Source organism: Sminthopsis crassicaudata, chromosome 6 (genome assembly GCF_048593235.1).
Source record: "Sminthopsis crassicaudata isolate SCR6 chromosome 6, ASM4859323v1, whole genome shotgun sequence".
Lineage (NCBI taxonomy): Eukaryota > Metazoa > Chordata > Mammalia > Dasyuromorphia > Dasyuridae > Sminthopsis > Sminthopsis crassicaudata.
In genome coordinates, this window is record NC_133622.1 from 88,253,983 (window position 1) to 88,277,077 (window position 23,095).

The 23,095-nt window shown below is 34.4% G+C and overlaps 1 protein-coding gene and 1 long non-coding RNA gene across 5 annotated transcripts in view; one reads left to right on the forward strand and one right to left on the reverse strand.

Moving 5' to 3' along the window:
* LOC141545498 (uncharacterized) overlaps positions 1-9,076 on the reverse strand; it is a 37,179-nt gene extending 28,103 nt beyond the window's left edge. For 2 of the 3 annotated variants that reach the window (XR_012483036.1, XR_012483035.1), the window contains exon 1: positions 966-7,925. This is a non-coding gene — a long non-coding RNA (uncharacterized LOC141545498). Of the gene's footprint in view, positions 1-965; positions 7,926-7,992 lie in introns of those variants that run through there. The other variant, XR_012483037.1, reaches the window with a different exon arrangement.
* Positions 9,077-9,373: 297 nt separating this feature from the next.
* GALNTL6 (polypeptide N-acetylgalactosaminyltransferase like 6) overlaps positions 9,374-23,095 on the forward strand; it is a 1,464,604-nt gene continuing 1,450,882 nt past the window's right edge. For both annotated transcript variants that reach the window (XM_074275446.1, XM_074275447.1), the window contains exon 1: positions 9,374-10,376. In XM_074275446.1, coding sequence (XP_074131547.1) covers positions 10,239-10,376 — 138 coding nt within the window. In that variant the 5' untranslated portion in view covers positions 9,374-10,238. The remainder of the gene's footprint in view (positions 10,377-23,095) is intronic.

Genomic DNA, 23,095 nt, shown 5'->3' on the forward strand with positions numbered 1-23,095 from the left:
TCTTTCTTTCTTTCTTTCTTTCTTTCTTTCTTTCTTTCTTTCTTTCTTTCTTTCTTTCTTTCTTTCTTTCTTTCTTTCTTTCTTTCTTTCTTTCTTTCTTTCTTTCTTTCTTTCTTTCTTTCTTTCCCAACAATAATCACAGTGCCTGGTCCATAGTGAGTACTTAATAAATGTTTATCAAACTAAATTTAAATTGCATGAATCTCTATGGTTCTTCATTCTGTTTTCATGCTCTGTCATGGATTACCCAAAGATAACCTATCTCTACAGGTGCTCTTTTTTCCTTTAGTGAATAATTCAAATAAAAAATACATTGTATATTTGAATTAATCTGAATTAACACACAAACACACACATCCCATTATTTTATTTTAACATTCTTATTTCCTCAGGCATTAAGTGAATAATGGTATTTACTCTTCATTGTACTAGGAGATATAAGCAACACCAAGAAATTTCTAAAATAATAGAAAAATTGTCAATTTCCCTAAATGTATCTTTTTTTTTTCTTTATGCCTGGAATATAATAGGTACTTAATAAATGCTTATTGATTTGAATGGTTTCTCTTTTTTGCTACATGACTAGCCCACATGTTTTTCTAATAAAACACACAAAGGGATGTGTTTTACTACATTTCTTGAACAAAAGCAAAAGTTGTTATTGCAAATATACTGCCTCCTGTTTATACCATCTGTGTGTCTTTTCAATAAAATATAAAAGAAAAGGAAAGTAAAAATCCATCAACTAGAATTATTTTCAAAATCTATTAATTTTCTACAGCTACTTATATTAGAAATAATTTTCATAACCTGAGAAAAAACTAAATGGATTTCCATTTCTTTGATCAACAGTTTGTGTTGCATTACTATTCATTCATTTATTAAATGGACACACTTATTGAACAATAACTTTCTCACTCTTATGAAACATTGGAAATAATAAAGAAAGAATAAATAATACTTACCTTCAGGGTGTTAAAAATTATAAGTCATTTATGACTTTTTAATGTTTTTTTTCCTTAATTTTTTTCAGATGTGTTCTTCCTCCTCACTTCTACCTCTCAGAACCTATTTTTTCCTTCAGGATTATATTTAATATAATTTTGTATGAAACCTTTTCTGATCTCCTTAGTTAATACTATGTTTCTTCAGTTCAAATGATCATGAAGAGATGTTTCTATTAATATATTATATCCTATGTAAGCTCCTTAAAATAGGAAATATTCATTCATTACTTTATTTGTTCTTTCATCATTTGTTTATCCATTCCCTGACTTGTATGTTGTTTCATTCATTTGTCTGCTTGTTTAACACTGTGCTGGCACACAGTAGATGCTTATCAATGCTTTAGATGACATTTGTGAAATTTCCCCTTTGTAGATCTTCCATCCTCCTATCAGAAAAAATAAACAAATAACAATCAACAGAAAAGATATAGTTTTTTTTTTCTGATAAAGTTGGCTGTAAATTTTAAGGTGCAAGTTGAAAGAAAATATAAAATTACATCAAATGAATCTTGTTTTCCAGGTTATTATCCCAACATGTGAATGAATTGCCTTATTTGGTTCATTTTAGAGAGCTCATTATGCAGGTTTCTAATATCATAAGGAAACTGTCAAATGTATCATTCAATCAATGCTGCTTTTAAATACCCAAGTGTGACTTTATGTGTTTTTTTCTACAGTATTTTTATAAAACTTTTACACTCAACACTAGTAAATATGTAAACTCTTTTTTACAATTCACTATACAACAGGTCATTTTCTTGTTTCCATAAAGTTCTGTTTTTTGTTTTATTCTCCTTGTCTTTGGGACTTTCCAATTTTATTCCATTTTTATATCCAGGAATATAAGAGTTCATTCAACACTTGCAGATGTTAACCAGTGATTTTTTTCAGACTTACAATGTGTTTGCTTCTTCATTTTGCCCCCCCCAAATTTGCTCTTCTCTCAATTTTATTAACAACATTTACTGGATTATGATTGAAGAGGCTGTGATAAAGTGGACAGTTTGTAGTGGAAACAGTGGTTTGGAGTCAGAAAACCATTGTGATCTGGGGCAGATCATGACCTATTATCTTGTTTTCTTCATCTTTAAAATAGGATAATAACGTTTGCACTACCTTGATCAAAGGGTTCTTGTGAAGACCAAAGGAAAGCAAAATGCTTTTTTAACCTTATATTGTGTTATATTGCTATATTATCATTATAATTACATAACTTTAGAAAGTGACATTTCACTCACATAGCACTCTACTGTTTTAGACCTGATACTAAAGGCCGTATGAGCATTTCTTACTTACTTTTCTCACTTGAACATATATTTTCATTGAAATCTATAGGGATTTTATATTTTTGCATATGGTGGAAATAATGTGAAAATAAGTACATCAGAGTCAATATAATATATCAATTTACCAATTAAAATTATTTGGTAGACTTCATAATACTACTTATGGTCTTAGTTATCTTTCTTAACAATGAAAAATTAGGGCTGAATAAAATTATTTCCCAATTTTATTAATCTACTACTGTTAATAAGTAAATCTACAGACATTTAATAAGTGCTTAATGCATATTAAGCACTATCCTAGATTATGGGGAAACAATGATAAAAGTTTAATGGTGCCTTCCACAAGGTGCTTACTATTTGTAATTTATTGAGCAAAGTCATATTTTGCATATGAGCAAAGCATGCAAAATCCTAGAAGATCATTTTGGTGAAGGAACTCTATCAGTTGTAGAAATAAGGAAAGGCTCCACATAAAAGGCAGCATCTGAGTGTAGTCTTGAAGAAGTGTAGTCTAGAAGAAATTCTATGAAGTAGAGGTAATAAGGGGATGTATCTCAGACACAGGTGAATGTCATGAAGCAGACTCAGCACAACTTGAATTAACTATCCTCCTTTCTGAGTTGTTGTCGTTGTTCAGTCATTTTAGTCATGTCTAATTGTTCCTGAACATATTGGGGGATTTTCTTGGCAAAGATACTAAGGACAAAAGTTTCCCATTTCCTTTTTCATTTCCGTTTTACAGATAGTGAAACTAAGACAAACAACATTAAGTAACTTTCTCAGAGCTGTAGTGTCTGAGGCCAGATTTGAACTCCAGAGGATGAGTCTTCTTGTCTCCAGACCCAGCACTATGTCAAATGTGCCATCTAAAGGCCCTGAAGGTTGAATACTCTCTTTTCATTGGGCTTGGAATTTCTCAGACCTGAAGGAAATTAGATATGAACTGCTTTTACACGAAATTCAATGAACATAAGAAATGGCCAAAGAAAATTATTCTAATTTGTAGCTCTGTTCAGTTCCTCTATGCCATGTGATTGACAGAACAAGTGTGGTTTAAAATATTTTTATGATATATATGATATTATGAATATTCAGCTTGATCTCCCACTCAAGAAGATATATTTTCTAATTATATAAAAATATTCCATCATAAGTTGTTCCCATAATTAAGACCATTCTTAATCATGAATTCAAGTAGGTAGATAGAGTAGATAGAGTACAGAGCCTGGAGTTAGGAAGGCATCTTCCTGAATTAAAATCTGGCCTCAAGCTACAAGTTTGCTGTATAATTCTGGGCAAGTTACCCTTCTTGCCTCTATTTTCTCATCTGTAAAATGAACTAAAAAAGGAAGTGGCAAACCAAACCAGTATCTTTGCCAAAACCTCAAATGAGGTCACACAGAGTTAAACACAACTGAAAATAACTGTACAACACAAAACAACAAGCTATGAATTATGAGGATAGTAATATATTAAGGCTCTGATATACTGGTATATGCCAACATACTGCTGGAAAACAGTTTGTAAAATAACAGCACATTTCCATACAGTGTTTTTTTTTTTTAATTTGATCACAATAATACTGTAAGATAGATAGATTTGTGTGCATTTTACAGATAAGTTAACTGAAGCTTTTAAGGAATAAATAATATTACATGGTCATATACCTACTCAAAATGAACATTTATCCCAAGAATGCTGCTGCCATTCCTTTTTCCCTTTGGTCCATATTTGTGACTGTATGTTTATATGAAATCATCAGTTGAGGAAGTTCTCTCTACCACTGTGCATTCTGCAAATCAAAGTCTTACAGCAAAATAACTTGCTTAGGGCCAAGTTACTGTTAAATGTCAGAGGAGATTACTCCATGAGACAACAGAAATGTTATCTCTCCTATAGCATTATAATAATCAAGCCAAATTACAGTAAATTACATATGAAAGCATGTGTTACTTACATTTTTAATGCAGAAGTTGATTTAGCACTTCCTCTGATCAACCTTAGTTTGTAAGTTAAATATTACAAATAATAATCTACCAAATATTTTAAAATATTTTACTTTTATTTCTCATAATTTCATATAAATGAAATGCAAAAACCATTGAAATTAACTTGATATCTTGATATTACTAACTGTATGTGTAACACATATTTCTTTCACTTTTATAAAACCAAATTGCTACCTATCCAGAAAATTAAAGAACATTGACAGAATTAATATTAACTTCCTAATTGTCATGCATACCCCAGACTGAGTTTTACTCTATTTTAATAAACTACATTTTGTCAACCAGACCAGAACCAGTCTCTAACCTGTGAGTGGTCAGAATCAAACAAAGCAGATTAGAGACAGGAGAGAGGAAATGAACATTTATTAAGTACCTGCTATGTGTCAGATGCTTTACAATGATCTTATTTGATCCTCACAACAACCTTATGAAGTAAATGCTCTTGGAATTCACATTTTAGAGATGAGCAAATTAAGGCAGTTGGAGATTAAGTGACTTGTCCATATAGCCAGTAAGGATCTCAGGCCACATTTGAATTTGGATCTTCCTGACTCCGGGCCCAGTGCTCTATTCATTGTACCACCCAGCGATATCCTGAGAATATTATTCTTATTTTCATTTGTTAATACCACCAAGGTTCTTGAGAGCTTATCCTTCTTATAGAGGACAATATCCTTGTCTTCATTTGTCTACTATTACCTGAATTCCTTGTTTCATTTGTGTCATTGTATCTCCAAGGCCAAGTTAAATTACTTACCCAAGATCACACTACCAGCAGATGCTCAATAAAAGTATGCTGAATTGATTTAGAGAAGAGAAAACAAGTTTCATAGAAGATAAACTACTTACCCATTATTGCAATGCAAGCCATTGTCAAAGATTGAAACCCAATTTTTACTCCAAATTCAGTGTTCTTTGATCTCAACCTCACTGCCTCATCTTGCTCACCATAAATACTGTCTTACTTTCTCTTCACTCATCTAGATCCTATCCTTTCCTATCTCTCCTTCATTCAGTTCCACCTTGTCATGAATTCTTCTTAGACAGCTGTAACCCACATTCATCTCTCCCTCACTAATTCTTTATCAACATTACCCAAAGACTCAAATATTCTTTAAACATTTCCTGCATTAATTCTTTTCCTCTATTTAGAATATAATTTTTGAAGTGAACAATTATGCTTCATTCTTCTTCTGTAGCTATAATAACTACTATTTTGTAACTACAAAGAATATCTTTCTTCCTCTAATTCAAAATGATGCTGAAAAATTCTAATTAAGTGAGTTTGGGGGAGGAATGAAGGCAATGATATGAAAGAAGAGTCTTGGATGGATATTACATGATATAGTCAAAGACATAATCAAAATACTACAACAAAATTTCAATTAAATCAGTGTTCACAGTCAAGTGGGAAAATTTATATTAGCCTCCTGATCCGTCCCATTTTTTTCCCCTTTTTTCATATGTGCATGTATTTTGGCTTTAATTATTTGAAAAGAAAGTTACACTTGAAGTTTACATTTGAACATTTAAATTAATTAGAAGTATCTTAATATGCTACTTATTTTTTACATTTATCATTTTTGTAACTTTTAAAAACTTAAATACAAAATGATATAAGAAGAAATATCCATGTGTCATGTACACAGAAACCATAAAAGAGGATTCAATAAAAAACAACAAATTTCCATTTAAGAAAACCTATTCAATAAATAGTAACATTGTTTTCAAAGCAATCCAGGGTTTCTTTGCTTTCTTGTTGGTTTTCTTTTGTTTTCTTTTGTGCATTTTTTAAACTTTATTTTTTCCCTAATTCCCCCAAAGAGGGCTGGAAATATTTTATATATGTGTGTATGTATATGCATGTATAGACACACACACACACATATATATATATACATATATATATATACATACATACTATATAGATATCTATAAACATAGATAAACATACAAATATATGGAAGAACGCACCATGCTTATTTCCTCTTACCATCTGTTTCTCTGAAAGTGGATAGCATCTTCCTTCATAAGTACAAGTCTTTACTTATTTTGATGTAGGGAGATTTTGTCAAATATAAACAGTACGGAAAGTTATTATTATGAGTATATGAAAAGGATTAAACAACAAAATAATCGAGAAAAGGACAAGAAAGTCCAAACAGAAAGGAAGAAAGTCAAGATTAGCATTGAAATGGAATTATGTTAGCAGACAGAAAGAAGAAAATTTGGTTTGGGAATTACTTCAGGGATGAAGAAAGTAATATAATTCAGAATAATAGAGCTTTTAATATTTTCCTTCTTTAGTTATTTTCCCTTGAGATATTTTCTTTCTTAAAGACAATGCAACTCCTTACGCATGTAATAAAGATATACATGTATACATATCTATAACACACTTTAATTGTTCCAAAGTTTTTTGTTTGTTTGTTTGTTTGTTTAAGGCATCAGGCAATAATGAGTACATGCCTTTCTCAGTGCATTTTCTCAGAATTCATACTTTTCTCTGTCAGCACTGAGTTTTCTAAGAAATAGAAGTTTTAGAAACAATGCAGAGTCCTTATGAATTGAATAGGGAAAAAAAAGTTACCTTCTGTTCTTTCTGGTTTCTGAGATAGTGATTTATAAAGACTCATATTGAAGATATTTTATAAAGAAGGACACAAGTTCACAAATATGCTTTGCTTTTTCACTTTTCATTTATTATTATTATTATTATTATTATTATTATTATTATTATTATTATTCTGGAAGCCTGTTTTACAAATGAGTGACTTTTTAAAAATCATATACATGTTACATAAATAATACCAGATAGTATCTATCAAACACCAGAAATAATGAGCATGTTATTCAGACTACTGTTCATTCATGTTTCTAACTGTATTTTCCATAGTGGGTAAGAAAATAAAGGCTATTTCTCTATACTCATCTCTAAGCGATTCATCGGATTTTCCTAATAATACAATACCTGTTGTCTCAATCCTGTTTCCTCCAGAGTCTTCCCAGTTTGGTTTCAAGATCCCTAGGCATTTCCATTCTGTCCTTTTGAGGAGTTCTGCTCGAATTCTCCCAACTGCATGTCTGTCCACTCAGGATTCTCAGAACATAGAATCCTATCTATCGACATCTATTTGGATCCTTGTGAACCCTATATTGGCCTGACTTGCACCTTGATTTTCTAGTAGAAGGTGGTGCATTACAAAGGTGTATAATCCCTTAGGGGTGGGGGTTAGAGAAAGAGGGATCCAGTCTGACCATGAATCTTTGCGATTCAGAAACTTTCCTGGGGAGGTGGTGGCGAGAAGAGGGGTGGGGGGTGTAGATCAGGGAAAGTGGAAGGGAGGAGGGGGATCCAGGATGGTTGGGGGTGAGAATAGCAGCAGAAGCACGCAGAGAGAAAGAACAGACAGGCAGGGTGGGGAGGAAGAAAGGAGAGCTGGAGTAGTACCCTCTGGACCAGCAAGAGATCCAGATGTTTCCAGCTTGGAGCAGAATCGCCATCATCTCCCACACAAAACCTGGAGCCTGCAACCCCTGAAGCCTTTTCTCTAGACTAAGTCCTCCGGGCTGCCGCCTCCCAGGCCGTTAGCAGCATTTGTGCTTTTTTTCAGCTTCTTTCCCTCGCCCCCAGCCCTCACTCCCTCGCCCCCAGCCCTCACTCCCACTCCTTTTACACGGTTTATGTACCTGGTTTCCAAGTCGCGGAAGGCTTCAGCAACGTGAATCATCTTTCCAAATCCTTTGCTGCTCCTCAGTTTTCAGTAGCTGCGGTCGTTGCTGCCGCTGCCGCTGTTGCCACTGTTGCTGCCGCCGCCGCTGCCGCCGTCGCTGCACCCGCTGTTGCTGCTGCCGCTGCTGTTGCACCGGTGCGATCTACAGCTGTCGCCTCTAGCCTCTCACAGGCTGGGATTCCTGATCTTGACACTAGCGCTCCGCGGTCATCATGGACCAGCCTTGGAAGAAGAGCACAGAGGCTAACAACGTTCCCCTGTCGGGCTGCCTCTGGGCCGGACTACTATCCATGAGGTGACCAGAGTGACTGTTCTTCCTCCTGCCCCAGGGAGTGTAACCCAAGCGGACCCGGGACTGCAAATCCAGGAAACAAGTGATGAGGATCTCCAAAGACTCCTTCTGCAGCATCTTCGCTTTGCTTTTTCCTCCTCCCCTTCTCGATTTGTTTATATAGCATCCTAGCTCGGAGGATTTCCCATCCCCTTTTTCCTTTTTCATATTTACCCCCTCCCCCACCAGGGCTCAGAGCTCCTGCACGTGTTAGACACCCTCTGACATCTCAGCTGAAAAGAAGCACCGGAGGAGAGGGAAAGAGAAGGTTGGAGAGGAGAGAGCATTACATCTTCTCTTACTCTCTAGCATCTTCCAAGTTCTCCTTTCTCGTTTAGAATAGCCTTTTTTTCCTTGGTGCATTTTGTATGTGTGTGTGTGGGGGGGGGGGGTGTCAAGGCGTCTGGGGATAAGGGAAGAGGTAAGGAATAACGAATGGTCCTTGTTGCTGCTGCTGCTGCTGCTGCTGCTGCTGCTGCTGCTGCTGCTGCTGCTGCTGCTGCTGCTGCTGCTGCTGCTGCGCTCAGTATGTTTCTCTGTGTTTGATAGTTCCCGGAGAAGCATGGTAACATGAATAGTCACTGAGTGTGAAAGCCGCTCTGGAGAAAGGGAGGACGAGATTGATCTGCGCAGCCTTTACTTTGTGAACAATAACATTGAGAGGAGGAGGAGGAGGAGGAGAAAGAAAAAGGAGGAAAAAGAGAAAAAGGGGGAGGAAGAAGAGATAGAGGAGGAGGAAGAAAAGAAGGAGGAGGAGGAGGAGGGAGGAGAAGGAGGAAGAAGAAGAGGAGGAGGAGGAAGAGGAGGAGGAGGAGGAGGAGGAGGAGGAGGAGGAGGAGGAGGAGGAGGAGGAGGAGGAGGAGGAGGAGGAGGAGGAGGAGGAGGAGGAGGAGGAGGAGGAGGAGGAGGAGGAGGACGTAGAGAGGAGGGTAAGTCGCCCCATTGATTCGCTGGCTGGATTCCGCGATGACATCTGTAGCCTCCCTTCCACTTCTCTCGCTATCGGGGTGCCCAGTAGGCGGAGAGGGAGGGAAGGAGGCAGGCGGGCGAGTTGACAGTGCCAGGGAATCCAGGAGTTCACCGACCTCCTCAGCCTGGCTTTCGGCTTCCTGTCACCAGATCCCCTGCAAATGCCTGGGCTTCTGTCAGCAGTCTGGGATTCAGGCAGATCCTGCTAAGGAGAGTTGGGAGGAGGGAGAGAGGGGAGTTCCAGTGGATTTCAGATCAGTCATTCCCTCTGATGCTCAAGAAGAGCGAAGATGGACAACTCATCCGCTAGTTGGAGACGCTTTCGTGCATTTCCCTCCTTACTAAACTAATCTGGGCAGTAGACTTTGGGACAGCACTGTTTGTCCAGCCACTTCTTCCTCTTCCACCCCACTCCCCCAATCCCCTTCCGTACTCCTCTCTAAGACAAAAACAAACTCCCTTCTTTCCAGGAAAGTATTTTGGCGAGCTATTGATTTCTCCATAATTTCTGATTAGCCTACCAACTGATCATATTTACTCCTTCGTTTTATATTAATGGAGATCGATAGACTTCAATGATTTCCTCAGTAAATCCATTCATTTCTGAGCCAATAGATAATTCACTCGTCATAGTTTTTTGGGGGAGGCTGTTTTTTGGTTTGTTTGTTTTGTTTTTCTCCTGAGTGGGGGAAAAGTGACTGTGCGTTTGTTCTGCAGATTACCAGCTCCCTCTGAGGGGTGTGTATTGGTGCTGAGGCTGCAACAAAAGTTTCTAGCCACTCGTCTCAGTCTTGGGGGTTAATCGCAGAGGAGAGGAAAGGACATTGGCTTGGCTCACCGGGAACCGCCGGGAATCCTGCACTTTCCTCCAGCCATCTATACTGGCGTTTTTATCATTTGCCATGAAGAGGAAACAGAAGCGGTTTCTGCAAATGACTTTATTGTTTATGGTGGCTTTAATTTTTCTGCCCAATATTGGTCTCTGGTCTCTGTATAAGGATAAGCATCTGATGAAATCCACGGAACCTGGAGAGCAGCAGGTAAGTAAGGGAAGGGGTGGGGGGTGGGGGGTCGAAGCATATGAAAATCTTCAATTGGTGAGGCAAGAAATTATGAGGAGAGAAAAGATTTGGGATGCTCTTAGGTTGCCAGAAAAGTCATGTTGCTTGTAAAAATAAATTTCTGTGTAATGTAAGACTTTAGATGTATTTGGATTGAACAAGAGAATTTGTGATTGCAAAACTTGTAAAGGATTGTCCCACGGAGGAAATCGTTTGTCTTTGAAATAAACACAGAGACGTAAAAACTCAAATGATCAATAAAAGGAGAGAAATGACCAAAATAGTTCTATGGTTAAGAGTATTTATGTTGATTTTGATATGTGAGCAGCAACAGACAAAAGCATCCTGAGAGACTGAAGGAGATTGTTTAGTTAGAGGGAGAAAGTCACTGAAGGCATATTTCTCTCATAATGATGGTAATTGCAATTAATTTTGTACTGCTTATTTATTAGTAGTACTTTAGTAATTCTTAAAGATCACAATGCTGTGCACATTATTATGATTATTCAATTATTGTTATTGCTTAGCAACTGCCTTTCTCCTTGTGAAAACTTAAAAATGTGACTCCCTTTCATCTTACTGTTGCTAAGGTGGCATGCTTTTGTACACAAGCATAGTGGTTAAGATTGTTCTTTTAGTTTACAGCCTGCTAGTAGCTGGTATGGGGTACTAACAGTCCCCTTCATGTGATTAACTTCAGCTAAAATAATGCACATTTTCTTCCAATTAAATTATGCAACTCATTATATGTACATGTATATATATATATGTGTGTGTAAGTATATATGTATATATATATTTATATGTATATATGTAGGTATATATAACATATTGCTCAGACTGCAATCAGATAGATTAAGATCAGCACACTTTTAACATTTGGAAACATACATAAACATATATACACATACCTATACATACATGCATACATATATGTGTGTATGTATATATGTGTATGTATGTATATGTGTATTCCCTGGAGATGGAATACATTAGAGCCTTGTACTTCATTTTAAAAAGGATTTTATGATACAACTGCTTAATTAATTGGTTAGTTTATGAATAAAATTAAGTATATGTAGCTTTAATTTATTGTATTTGAAGAGTTATTTGCATAATACTACATATATATATAAATTAGTCAATCTTATACATAATTTTGGATATTAATATTCTTAAAGTAAATGGTCATCACTCATGTGTGTGTATATATACATACATATATGCATTTAGAAAATATTTTAGCAGCTAAATTCAATTAAATAGTAGTGAAATATTCAAAATTTGGAATCTGTGCTAGTTTCCAAACTTCAAATTGGTCCTTTGCTTTGAAAGAACTGGAATTTTGAAAGAGGGCTTAAAATATTTCCTTTTTTTCTTGCATGATAAGTATAAACTTTACAATAAATATAAATAATATTCTAATAAGTTTAAAACTTTGGATTGAAGTTTTCTATTACTCTCCACTTGAATTTAAATAAGGAAGAAGTATTTTAAAATGACCCTTAGCTTCTTCTTGTTTTCCAACCAATAAAATATAATTTCATGAAGACTTGAAGTGATTGAATAAGTATTTTTTTCAAATGAGCATGCAAAGTTGGTATAAAAATGAAACCTAAAGAAAAATAATGATTTAATTACACTAATTAAAATGTAAAATGTAATGTAAAAGATTCTGAACTTAATATTAATTTGTGTAATTTAAGTAAAATGTTAATTAAAAATACAAAAATGCAACTTTGAAGTTAACTATTTCCTTTTTGACAGTTAAGACAATAAAAATAGAACTTTATGTGGCTGATAAAAGCAATAAAAGTGGTAGTTCAACTCTATGACTTGTTTTTAACATAACTCAAATTGTCTCTTTGCAGTTGATTCTTTCCCAGGTCAAAATGAGGCTTGGTAAAGAAATTGGAGTCAATGGTTTAAAAAAAATGAGTAGAAGAGAAAGGTTTCTTATTCTCTTAGGCTGAAGAATTCTTAATTCTTATTGACCTCATGATTTCTTATTGCTATGGTCTACCCAAATGATCTTACACCAATGTATTAGAATCAGAGAAAATAGAAACTCTGATTGTATAAGTTTAAAAAAAACACTCTGTTATGTCCATAAATGGTAACCATTTATTTGTGTGTTAGTCTCTGTGTGTATATATGACAAAAATAACATTTCATATAAAAGTGCTATTTTCTCACAAATAAAACAAACATAAATGAGTCAAATACTTAGAAAACTTCGCTCAGTAAGTCCAAATTAAGCTAAAATCATGCCAGGAAAGGAAACATTAATTGATAATTAATACTTTTAAAATTCTATGATTATCATTATTAGTGATAAAAACAAAAGCATATAGGAATCATTGAATATGTTTTGAACAACAAAGGGTTAAATCTTTAATATCCTTTCATGTGACCAGATCAAATGTGACTGAGTAATGAGTTAAGGATACTTAACTTTGATCATATATTTGGCATTGGATCTATATTCAATTCTTGCATATTATGAAGTAGGTTAGAAACACAATATTCTGTCAGCTGCATAAAATCACTATGGAATCATGTATTGCACTGTGATATCTGAACTTTTAAAAAAAATTTTTAAAGCACTTTTAAAGCAGATATCCTCATCTGTAATTACTGAATGTGTTACAGACCATTTTTCCTATATTTATCCACTAGTTGTAGAGTACTAAAGATCGTGGGCTGATTGAGGCATTGACAGCAATAAGTATTGAAGCTATTCAAAGTGAGTCACGTGGTCAGTTGAGGACTCTATTTTTATCAGCAGTAACATGTATAAAAGTGATTCTAATGTGTGGAGTGGATACAGAGCTTACAAAAGCTCCACTATTGTATTAATTTGAATGGCTCACTCTAATTGTCAGTGAAAGATGTTTATTTGTGTACTTCTAACATAATAGAATAATTAAAACTATGAAACTACTTTCAATGTTTGTCCCTACCTATCCATCTACATATTTTATTAGAGCCCTTCATGCCTATCTTTTATACTTACAGGAAAGCTTGAGACTTTTAAGATAATTCAACTCTTGGAGGTAAACAATTTCAAAATGTAAAGTCAGAAATATGACTTTGTGGCTGTTAGGTTAATTTTCTGTAAATCCTTTCTCTTTGCTTTTGAGTGTTTCACAAAGAATTCCTGATAATCACTTTCTGTCGATCTCTAAGAGTTGCCTATCAGTGTGTTCATTCTAGTTTGATATTTTAAAATACTACACAACATCTATGTCATATATTTTACACACACACACACACACACACACACACACACACAGATATATATATGATATTTAGATGTATCCCATCTTAACAGTACAGTATTACAGTAATAATAAAATGTAATATTTATATAGAGCTTAAAGGCTGGCAAAATGCCTAACATATTATATTGTATGATTCAATCTTGTGTTTGTTATCTCATATGATGCCAATCTTGTATAATTGGGAATTTAAGAAAGAGTACAGCAAACAAAGAAGTTCTTGAACTAACCATGTCAAAAAAAAATAAACTTTTCATTACATTTTCACAAAGATTGATCAAGCAGCCCAAATGAGAAAGTCCTGCTAAACTTAGTAAGTCCTGTCATGGTAAGAACTGTAGTATTATGCTGAAACCACTTCATGCTAATATTTCTAAATGTATCTTTTGTTTTATTCAAGTGCATTTTTTATTGTTTTAGAGAAACAATATATGTTTAATGGAGTATACTTTACAATCTTTGTTTATAGGCTATTAAATTTCCTAACCTAAATACCATATATTGTTTATAGGAGAACCAGTAATTTCTTTCTCTTTTCTTTGAAGAGGTTTTGGAAAGATTTCTTCTTCATTTTATTTTCAAAATATTACACACACACATATATACACACATATGTATTCCTATGTGGGAAAGATTTCTATAGAGGGAAGGATAATAGCACTGGAATTGAATACTCTATGTTCAAATTTCAAATTTCCCTGTGATAATCTAGTCTCTGTGTAATGTCTATGATACTTTTGGATATGACTGATTCTTACTTAAATGAGGTACTAAGTTTAGATGATATACAAATACTGTTCCCTCAGTTCTCTCTCTTTTTTGCTGTTGTATTAGTCTCTTATTTGCCGATCTCTTCAGAGTTGAGCTCTATTTGGATATTAACTTGAAAACTTATCCACAATCCCAATATGCCTTTGTCTTTACGAGGTACTTCAATGGTAAGAGAGATGGACTTAGAGTTAGGATTTTGACTTAAAATCCTACCTCAAATATTTATTGTATGTATGTGTGACCCTGGACAAGTCACTACTTCTATTTCTCCTCAGTTTTCTCAACTATAAGATGAGAATAATAACAGCACCTACCTAAGATTTTTGTCAGGATCATGTGAAATTTTTTGTGAAATACTTAATATTATGCTTGGCACATAGAAGTACAATATAAATGTTTATTCCCTTCCCTTCTCTTCTTTAATTATCCCTTCTTCAGTCTTATGTAGCTGTAATAGAGTTATCTTTCCCTTTAGTCTATTCAGGAACATCTAAAGAAATCACACATACATAAATATACACATACCCTTTATTTTCATTTTCATTATAACATTCCAGAACATAGCACAGAAAAAAAATTGTCAATAATAAGAGTTGTATCCATAGCAAAGAATTATTGGAATATCAGTAGAAACTTTAGTGAGTCCTGGAAATGGACAAGAACAAGAAAACTTCATGGTATTTAAATGAATTTGGACTCTCCTCGAAGAATTAAATGAACTAGTCCTCTTCAATATATAAACTGTCTTCAAAATGTTCTACGTTATTTTAGTCATTTTATTTGGTCTACTGTCTAAAGGGAAAGTTATGATCCCATAGAATTTGTAAACATATTCTAGAACTATGAATCACTTTGGAATTTTTAAGATTCTCTTAACTGCTTCTAAATCAAAGGTCTTCCTTTATAAAATGGGACTAATAACATATTCATCCTCTGAGAAAGGTTTATAAAATGTTTGAGGGTAAGATATTATATGGATGGAAAGGAACTGAGGACCATCTGCTTTTATTTCCTTTGACTTTAGTCAAAAATTCATTTGTGATTTCTGAGGAGTCAATATCTTTCTTAAAATACATAGTATAGAAAATTTCCAACTTCTTTTGTTATGTTAATATCTAACAAGCTACATTTTAAGGAATTTCTCCTCTATTCTTAAAGGAAATTCCCTTTTCTTCTGTAAACTGATTTTGTCTTGTGAAATTTTCAGAAAATATGTGTAGTCTATATGCCTATAAACTACAGTTTCCTCCTCTTCCTCCTCCTCTATTTTTTGATTCTTGATATAATAAAATTATGTTTTAAGCTATCATGGTGGTCTTTGATAGACCAGAAGAATAAGAGGAAAATGAGGCAGGATTTTCTTTCTTCCTACTCTTAGGAAAGTCACGTAGGTGGCTCAGTGGATAGAGTGCCAGACTTGGAGTCAGGAATAACTGAATTCAAATCTTCTTTGAGACATCAATTAGCTTTATAATGCTGGACAAGTCACTTAATCTCTTTCCTAAATTTCCTCATTTGTGAAATGGGGATAATTAAAACACATATCTCAAAGGGTTATGGTGAGGATCATCTGGGATAGTATATATAAAGCAATTTGCAAACCACAAAGCACTATATAAATGCTAGCTATTATGATGATTATTTGATGCCCAGATGTAAGAAGTAACATCATTTTAGTCATAATATATTTTACAACATAAATACCTCCACTGAAGTCCTACTCCAGGGCCACATTATTGAGTAGAGGTGACCCTGGCTCCTGAAGAGTGTGCCAAAAGACCATAAAATTTGGCAGGCTCTGCCAGCTGGGAAGCCTCCAAGTATAGGTATGGAAAATGACTGTGTCTGGACTCTTAGAATTGGCCTAATGATGATCAGAGAGGCTCATAACCAGAGGCTTCTCCAATAATTGATCCCCCCGCCACAAACACCCCAAATCATTATAGAATGTTAACTAAAGCCTAGCAAAGATATAATGTATGTCAATTAAGGGAGTTCCAAATCTGCTATATTATATTTCTCAAGTTAGGTTAAACTAATTTAATGTTTAAATTTTATTTTATAGGAAACATTATTTTATGGAAAATACACAATAAGCTATCATAGGAATGGCAGATTCAGAGTTGATAATAACATAGAGACCACTGTAGGGAAATGCTTTCATTATTAGCTATGTGATTGACTCATTCTATTTCCCCATGAGGGAATCAGGAAATAGAGGACAATCTCCTAATCTGAGGCTGACAAAAATTGGAGAACATTTCTCTTTTTTCTATAGCTTTATTATATACTTTTTCTTTCTAAGCCAAATTGAGACTATGATACATTATAGTTTAAAATATGTCAGATATACAATGAGTGTAATGATGACAAGATATAAAATACTTAAAGAAAAAAAAAAGTTTTGTAACAGTTGAAGACTAGAGTAATAGGATTCTAATTGACTATAGTAGTTTAGGAATGGTACATAATGAGCATGACACCCCATCCAATTGCACATGGATAATATCAGGCTAAAATGAAAATCAAGAATAATCTTAATAGAGCAAAAAAATGTCTAGAGGAAAGCCAGATATTCACAACTACTCAAACAAGAAGAATTTATTCATAGAAGGATAACATACTACCTCATAGCTATTGTGAAGACAGGGAATACGAAACATATACTGTTGTCACAGAAACAGAGGAGTGATGCTGAGGAGTATCAGCTGATAGTCCAGCCTCTCTCCTACCTTCCCTTCTTGTGCATTCCTTCGAAGTCACTAATCCAGGACTTAGTCCCTGAAAAAATTGCTTAAGATCTAAATTTATGTCCCTCTCTTTCCTGGAGTTGTAGAGGCAGATGTAATTGTTTTTCTGGAAAGGATGGTTAAATATGATAATTGATTAAAAAAAAAAAAACTTTGCTGACATATATGTCAGGATTCCTATTATCTTTCTTCACTTTTGCTTGGAATATTGCATAAAATTTGTGTTTTTGTATCTTTGAAGTATAAAAGTAGAGAATATTGGCAAAGATATTTTTGTTGAAAGTGTCAAAATGTTTAACCCACCTGGAGAATATGTAATCCTCTAAAGATGTTTTATGCCATAAAAGTAGGAACTATTTTATCACAGTAAAATAGACACTTACTGTCTTCGACCTGTTGCCTGCTGTCAGTGCTCTAAAATGAATAATTCTTATACTATTCGATGACCTAATTGTAACATTCATGTGAAAAATAAAGACAAGTACAAATGAACAAGCTTCAGTAGTGTGTTCCTTAAACAGAAATGGATGTCACCTTTGAACATATACAAACATTCACCACTTTATAGAGAAGAAACATAATAGAGTAGATCTCAGATAATCCCTCTTAGACTCAGAAAGAGCTGGGCTCACTTTATTCTTCTGATATATGATCATATGATATCATATAATCAAAGTCATATGATATATGACTTTAATGAAGTAACTTCTCCTTTCAGTGGAGGAAACTCTCTTAAACTAAATTACAGGGTAGTTGCTGATCTCTATCAGTAGAGCAACTTTCCTCATCAGGAGATTTTTACATTGATGAAGAAATTCTTATATTGAAACTTCATCCTAATGTCTATCTATCTGATGTTCAAATCAATACACATACAGACATAAGTATTTGGGGAGGCAATATCCAGAGAAGGAAAGAAGGAAGGAAGGAAGGAAGGATAAAGGAAGAAAGGAAGGAAAGAAAAGGCAGATAGATCAATGCACTACTATGCTCTTCCAGTTCTTCATGACAATGACCCTGGATTTTTTAAGTCTATGCCCACTGAGTGTGAACTCTGACAGCTTCTATCAAGTTGAAAAACTTTGAGACATGATGTCAGACTGTGTGCCTATGGTCTAAGAAATAATCTTGCTCAGCTTAAAAGTCTGATCACCAGCTTGACCCTAGGCAGAGAATTTTGTTTAGCCCCAGATTTCCTTCTGAGAAAATCTCCCAAGTCCAGGGGTGTTATTAAAGGAAACTTCCTCATCAACAAAAATGCAGATGTTTGTAGTGCTGGATATCTAAACACAGTGAGTTTCTCCTGTCTTTTAGAAACCAAGGAATAAACAAGAAGGAAGGATTCCAGAGGAATCCAATTTCTGTCTATTATTTCCTGTGTGTTTCCTTATATGATCTGCTAAACTCATAACCACTGGATTTTGTGAGAAAGCTGGTAAGACTGCAAGGCATACAAGTGTCATACTAAACCCAAGAGAAAGGATGTGATGGTTTTCTTTCACTTTGGACAGCATAGAAACATAAAATAGTGGATTTGCTTCCCAACACTACCAACGCTATCCAGTTCACATGTTTTGCAGGCATCAAAGTTATTGTTGGGCCTAAGAAAATGATCTGAAGAATCGATCAAAAACCCTCCTGCTGCCTTGGATCTACCAACCTCCATTTTTTTATTTGCTTCCATTTGATTAGTACTGCTAGCTTCATGTCATCACGTCAAAAAGTAATTAAAATATCCACTAACACCTTTCAAAATTTAATAAGTTGGTTATAGGAAAAGCTTGGGACCGACACAGGGGCTCTCTTTTTCTCTATAACCCTTAACACTTACTAGAGGAAGATGGGAATCACTATAGGGATTTAGTCTGGCAGGAACACAGAGTACATATTGAGCAACACACTGGGGTATTTTAATGAAATAAGTCCTGCTGTCACTACTATTGAGTATTGTAGGGATGCCTAGCTGTTAGAATTTTGGTTGTTGACCCAGTGCTTGCTGAGCAGTCTAGTATTGGCTTTATTTCAAACATTCAAGTCCATGGGGATTGTAGCTGTAAGTAGCTGAAGTCTAGACTGCCTAAGAAATGCAAAATTTTTTCCTTTACTATTTATAATTTAAAGCTCTTAAATATTGCCAAACAACAGCAATATACATGACAAGAATTTACTTATTTACATGTTTAGCAATATAGCTAACATCATTGCCAGAGATGCCATGTTCTGTGCTTTCTTACAATTAAGAATATGCTGGTTTGATAATCAAAAATGCCCTAAAGAAAATGGCTCATCTCACTAGTCATTGCATCCTATTGATTTTTCTAGTGGGCAAATGAATAAGAAATTCTCATGTAACAGAAGAGCAGAACCTTAAGATTGGAAAGGACTTTTGAGGTAGCCTGATGTTTAGTTGGGAATTTAGGGAGACATGGTCTCAATAAGTCCTGAGACAATTCAATCCAGTTTCAGAAATTTCTCTTAGTTAGCAGATTTTTATTTGTCTTTCCCTATGTTAATCCTTGCTTTATGTGTTTATCTGAGCCCTCCACTTGTTTTTCCTGCTTCTGTTCTCTGGGGCCAAGCCAAATAGTTTGATTCATCTTTTATATAAGAGTATCTCAAATAATTGAAGACGCTTATCATTTAACCATCAAAGCCTTTTCTGCTTCAAGATAAACCTCCTAGTTTCCTTCTACTGATCATCATTTGGCATGACTTTAAGGCCTTTTACTATCTTGGTTGCCCCTCTTGAGTGATCATTAGTTTATCAATATTTTACCTCAAATGTAATACCTAGAATTTAACATTATTTTTAGAAAGGATCTAAATAAAGAAGAATACAGTGGGACCATAATATCCCTATACCTTAGCTATATCTTTCTTATTGCAGCTAAAGTTTTTTTTTTCATTACTATCATTATTTATTGCTAACATATTGAGATTAAAGTCCACTCATATCCTCAGATTTATTTCATAAGATAACAATTTATTTTAAATGCTTACATTCTGAAGTCATTTTTTAAAACATAAGTAGAAGATTTTATGTTTATTTGTCCCCATTTATTTTATGTTGTTAGATTTGGTCCAAAGACCAATCTATTTTTGTAATATATAGTCATTTATTTATATTATGAACTCTAAAGATTACTAATAATCTTTTTCTACATATTAGATTTCTAAATATTAGCCAATATTTATCCATTCCTAGTATGTTAGTGGTTAATAATATTAATGTGTGTATAATTATTTGGCATATAAAATATGAAGGGTAATTAAATATGAGTGTGCACAAGGTATATGTTGCTGTAAATATATATGGGTGACATTATAGAGAATACAAAGATATATAATAGTTCCTTTCCCTAACAAGGTTGTAATTTATTAGAGAAGAAAAGACATGAACAGAAATAACTGTCAGGTGGCAGAATGTGCTAAGTACCGTAAGAGAGGTATTAGCCAAATACCATTTGAGTTTTGAGCTTAGAGGACAGAGACATCATTTCAGGCCAGGGGAATCAGGATAACGTTCATGGAGGAGCTGGCATTTGATCTTAAGCTTGAAGAGTGGATAGAATTTTGACAGCAAGGATTATGAGATGAAGAAGTAATTCTATTCTGAGCGGTTAGAATCTGTCTGGTTGGAGTCCTGGGCCTAAGAGAAGGAGGACGCAACATGACTAAAGTATTGGAGTCAGGAAAGAAGGTGTGGGACATGTTTACAAACTTCAATGGTTTGCATGAGAGGCCCTGTAAAGAATCAATGAGGCAGAAGAGAAAAGGTAGACTTAGTCAAGATCAAGGTGGGACCTGACTTCAAGGCCAAGGAATTTAAACTTTCTTCAGGAGACAATGGGGAGTCAGTTAGCATAAACAGAGCTGTTCTTTAGAAAGTTCAATCTAACCTAAGTGAATTGGATGGAATAAAGAGGGAAATACTAAAAGGAGAAACTCAGGGAGTTTTTTCAATCCTTCAGACAAGAGATAAAGGAGCATGAACTAAGAAGAATAGCAATGGAATAGAAAGAGGAGGTATATTTTAAAAGTGGAATCAAAAGGTAGTAACCTCCTAAACGAATGTTTAATTTCCAAATTTCACATTCCTTTTTAAGTCAAACCTCTAGAAGAGCTCCCTAGAGAATCTTCTATTATTCTCTAATTTCTGTTATAGGGTATTGTGTCCTAAGAACAGTAGAAATCACACTCTATGATATAGAACCATTCCCTTAGAGCAAAACAAAAGCAAAAGCAAACAAAAACTCTGTGCTTGACTTTGTTGTCCCAAAAGGAATTCCACTCTCCTGTCATCTACTATCCTGTTATTACTTCCTGTTTGCCTATTCTAACCTTAAGATTCATGCCTCTTCAATTCTGAGTAAGGGATCTTAGGCCAACTCTATCCACAGCAAAGCTTTGCCCAGGCAAAGCGTAATATAACCATAATGTGTCTGAGGACAAATTTAAATTTAGGATTTCCTGATTTCAGATTTCGACTCAATTGGTGAAAAAGTTATTTATTAAAACCTAAAAGATAGTGTAAAAGAAGAAAACAACTGATTGCACATTATAGAGTGTCTATATTTAGTAGGTAAGAGAAGAAAACTGGATTGATGCCTCCTTCAGTGAAAATAGAGAAAGCAAATTTTGAGAAGTAAGGAAAGAATCAAACATGAACATTATCACAAGAAGCTAATGGATTGGAAATTTTAAACATATTGGATTGAAAAAAATGATGAACTTGGAGACATAAGAACTGAGTTATAATCTTGCTGTTACCACTGACTACCTGTGTGATCTTGGGCATTTTCAATATTATTTTATTTTCCAATACATGTAAAGATAGTTTCAATATTAATATTTTTAGACTTTGTATTCAAAATTTTTCTCCCTCCCTTCTTTACTTCCTTCCTCCCCAAGACATATGCAATCTTTTAAAACACATTGCCATATCTGTCATGTTATACAAGAAAAATTAGACCAAAAGTGAAAGAAAACCAAAAAAAATGAAAATACTATGCTTCAATCCAAATTCAGCCTCCATGGTTCTCTCTCTAGATGCAGATGGCATTTTCCATCCCAAGTCTATTGGAATTGCCTTTCATTACTTCATTGTTGAAAAGAGCCAAGTTCATCATAGTTGATCAACACATAGTCTGGTTTTTACTATGCACAATGTTCTCTTGGTTCTACTCACTTTGCTTAGTATCAATTTATATAAATCCAGGCTTTTCTGAAATCACCCTGCTTGTCATTTCTTATAGAACAACAATATTCCATTATATCATACTATACCTTATTCAGCTATTTTCCAATTGAAGGGCATCTACCCAATATTCAGTGTACAACATTCTCTTGGTTCTACTCACTTCACTTAGTATCAGTTCATATTAGTCTCTCCAGGCTACTCTGAAATCATCTTGATGATTGTTTCTTATAAAACAATAATATTCCATAATATTTCCATACCATAACTTATTCAACCATTCTCTAACTGATGGGCATCCACTCAGTTTCCTGTTTCTTGATACTACAAAAAAAAGGGCTTCTAAAAATACTTTTTGCATATGTAGGTCCTTTTTCCTCTTTTATGATCTCTTTGGAATACATTTGGATTGCTGGATCAAAGGATATGAATAGTTTTATATCCCTTTGGAAACACTTACAAATTGTTCTCCAAAATGGTTGGATTATTTCACAACTCTACTAATGATGCATGGAGGGTCTCAGTTTTTCAGCATTCCCTCCAAAATTTATCATATCTTTTCAATATGAGAAATGTGAAGTGGTACTCAGAGTGGTTTTACTTTGCATTTCCTTAATCAATAATGATTTAGGGCATTTTTTTTGTAAAGTCATATAATCTTCATGGGCCTCCGTTTTCTCATTTTTTAACAAGAAAGAG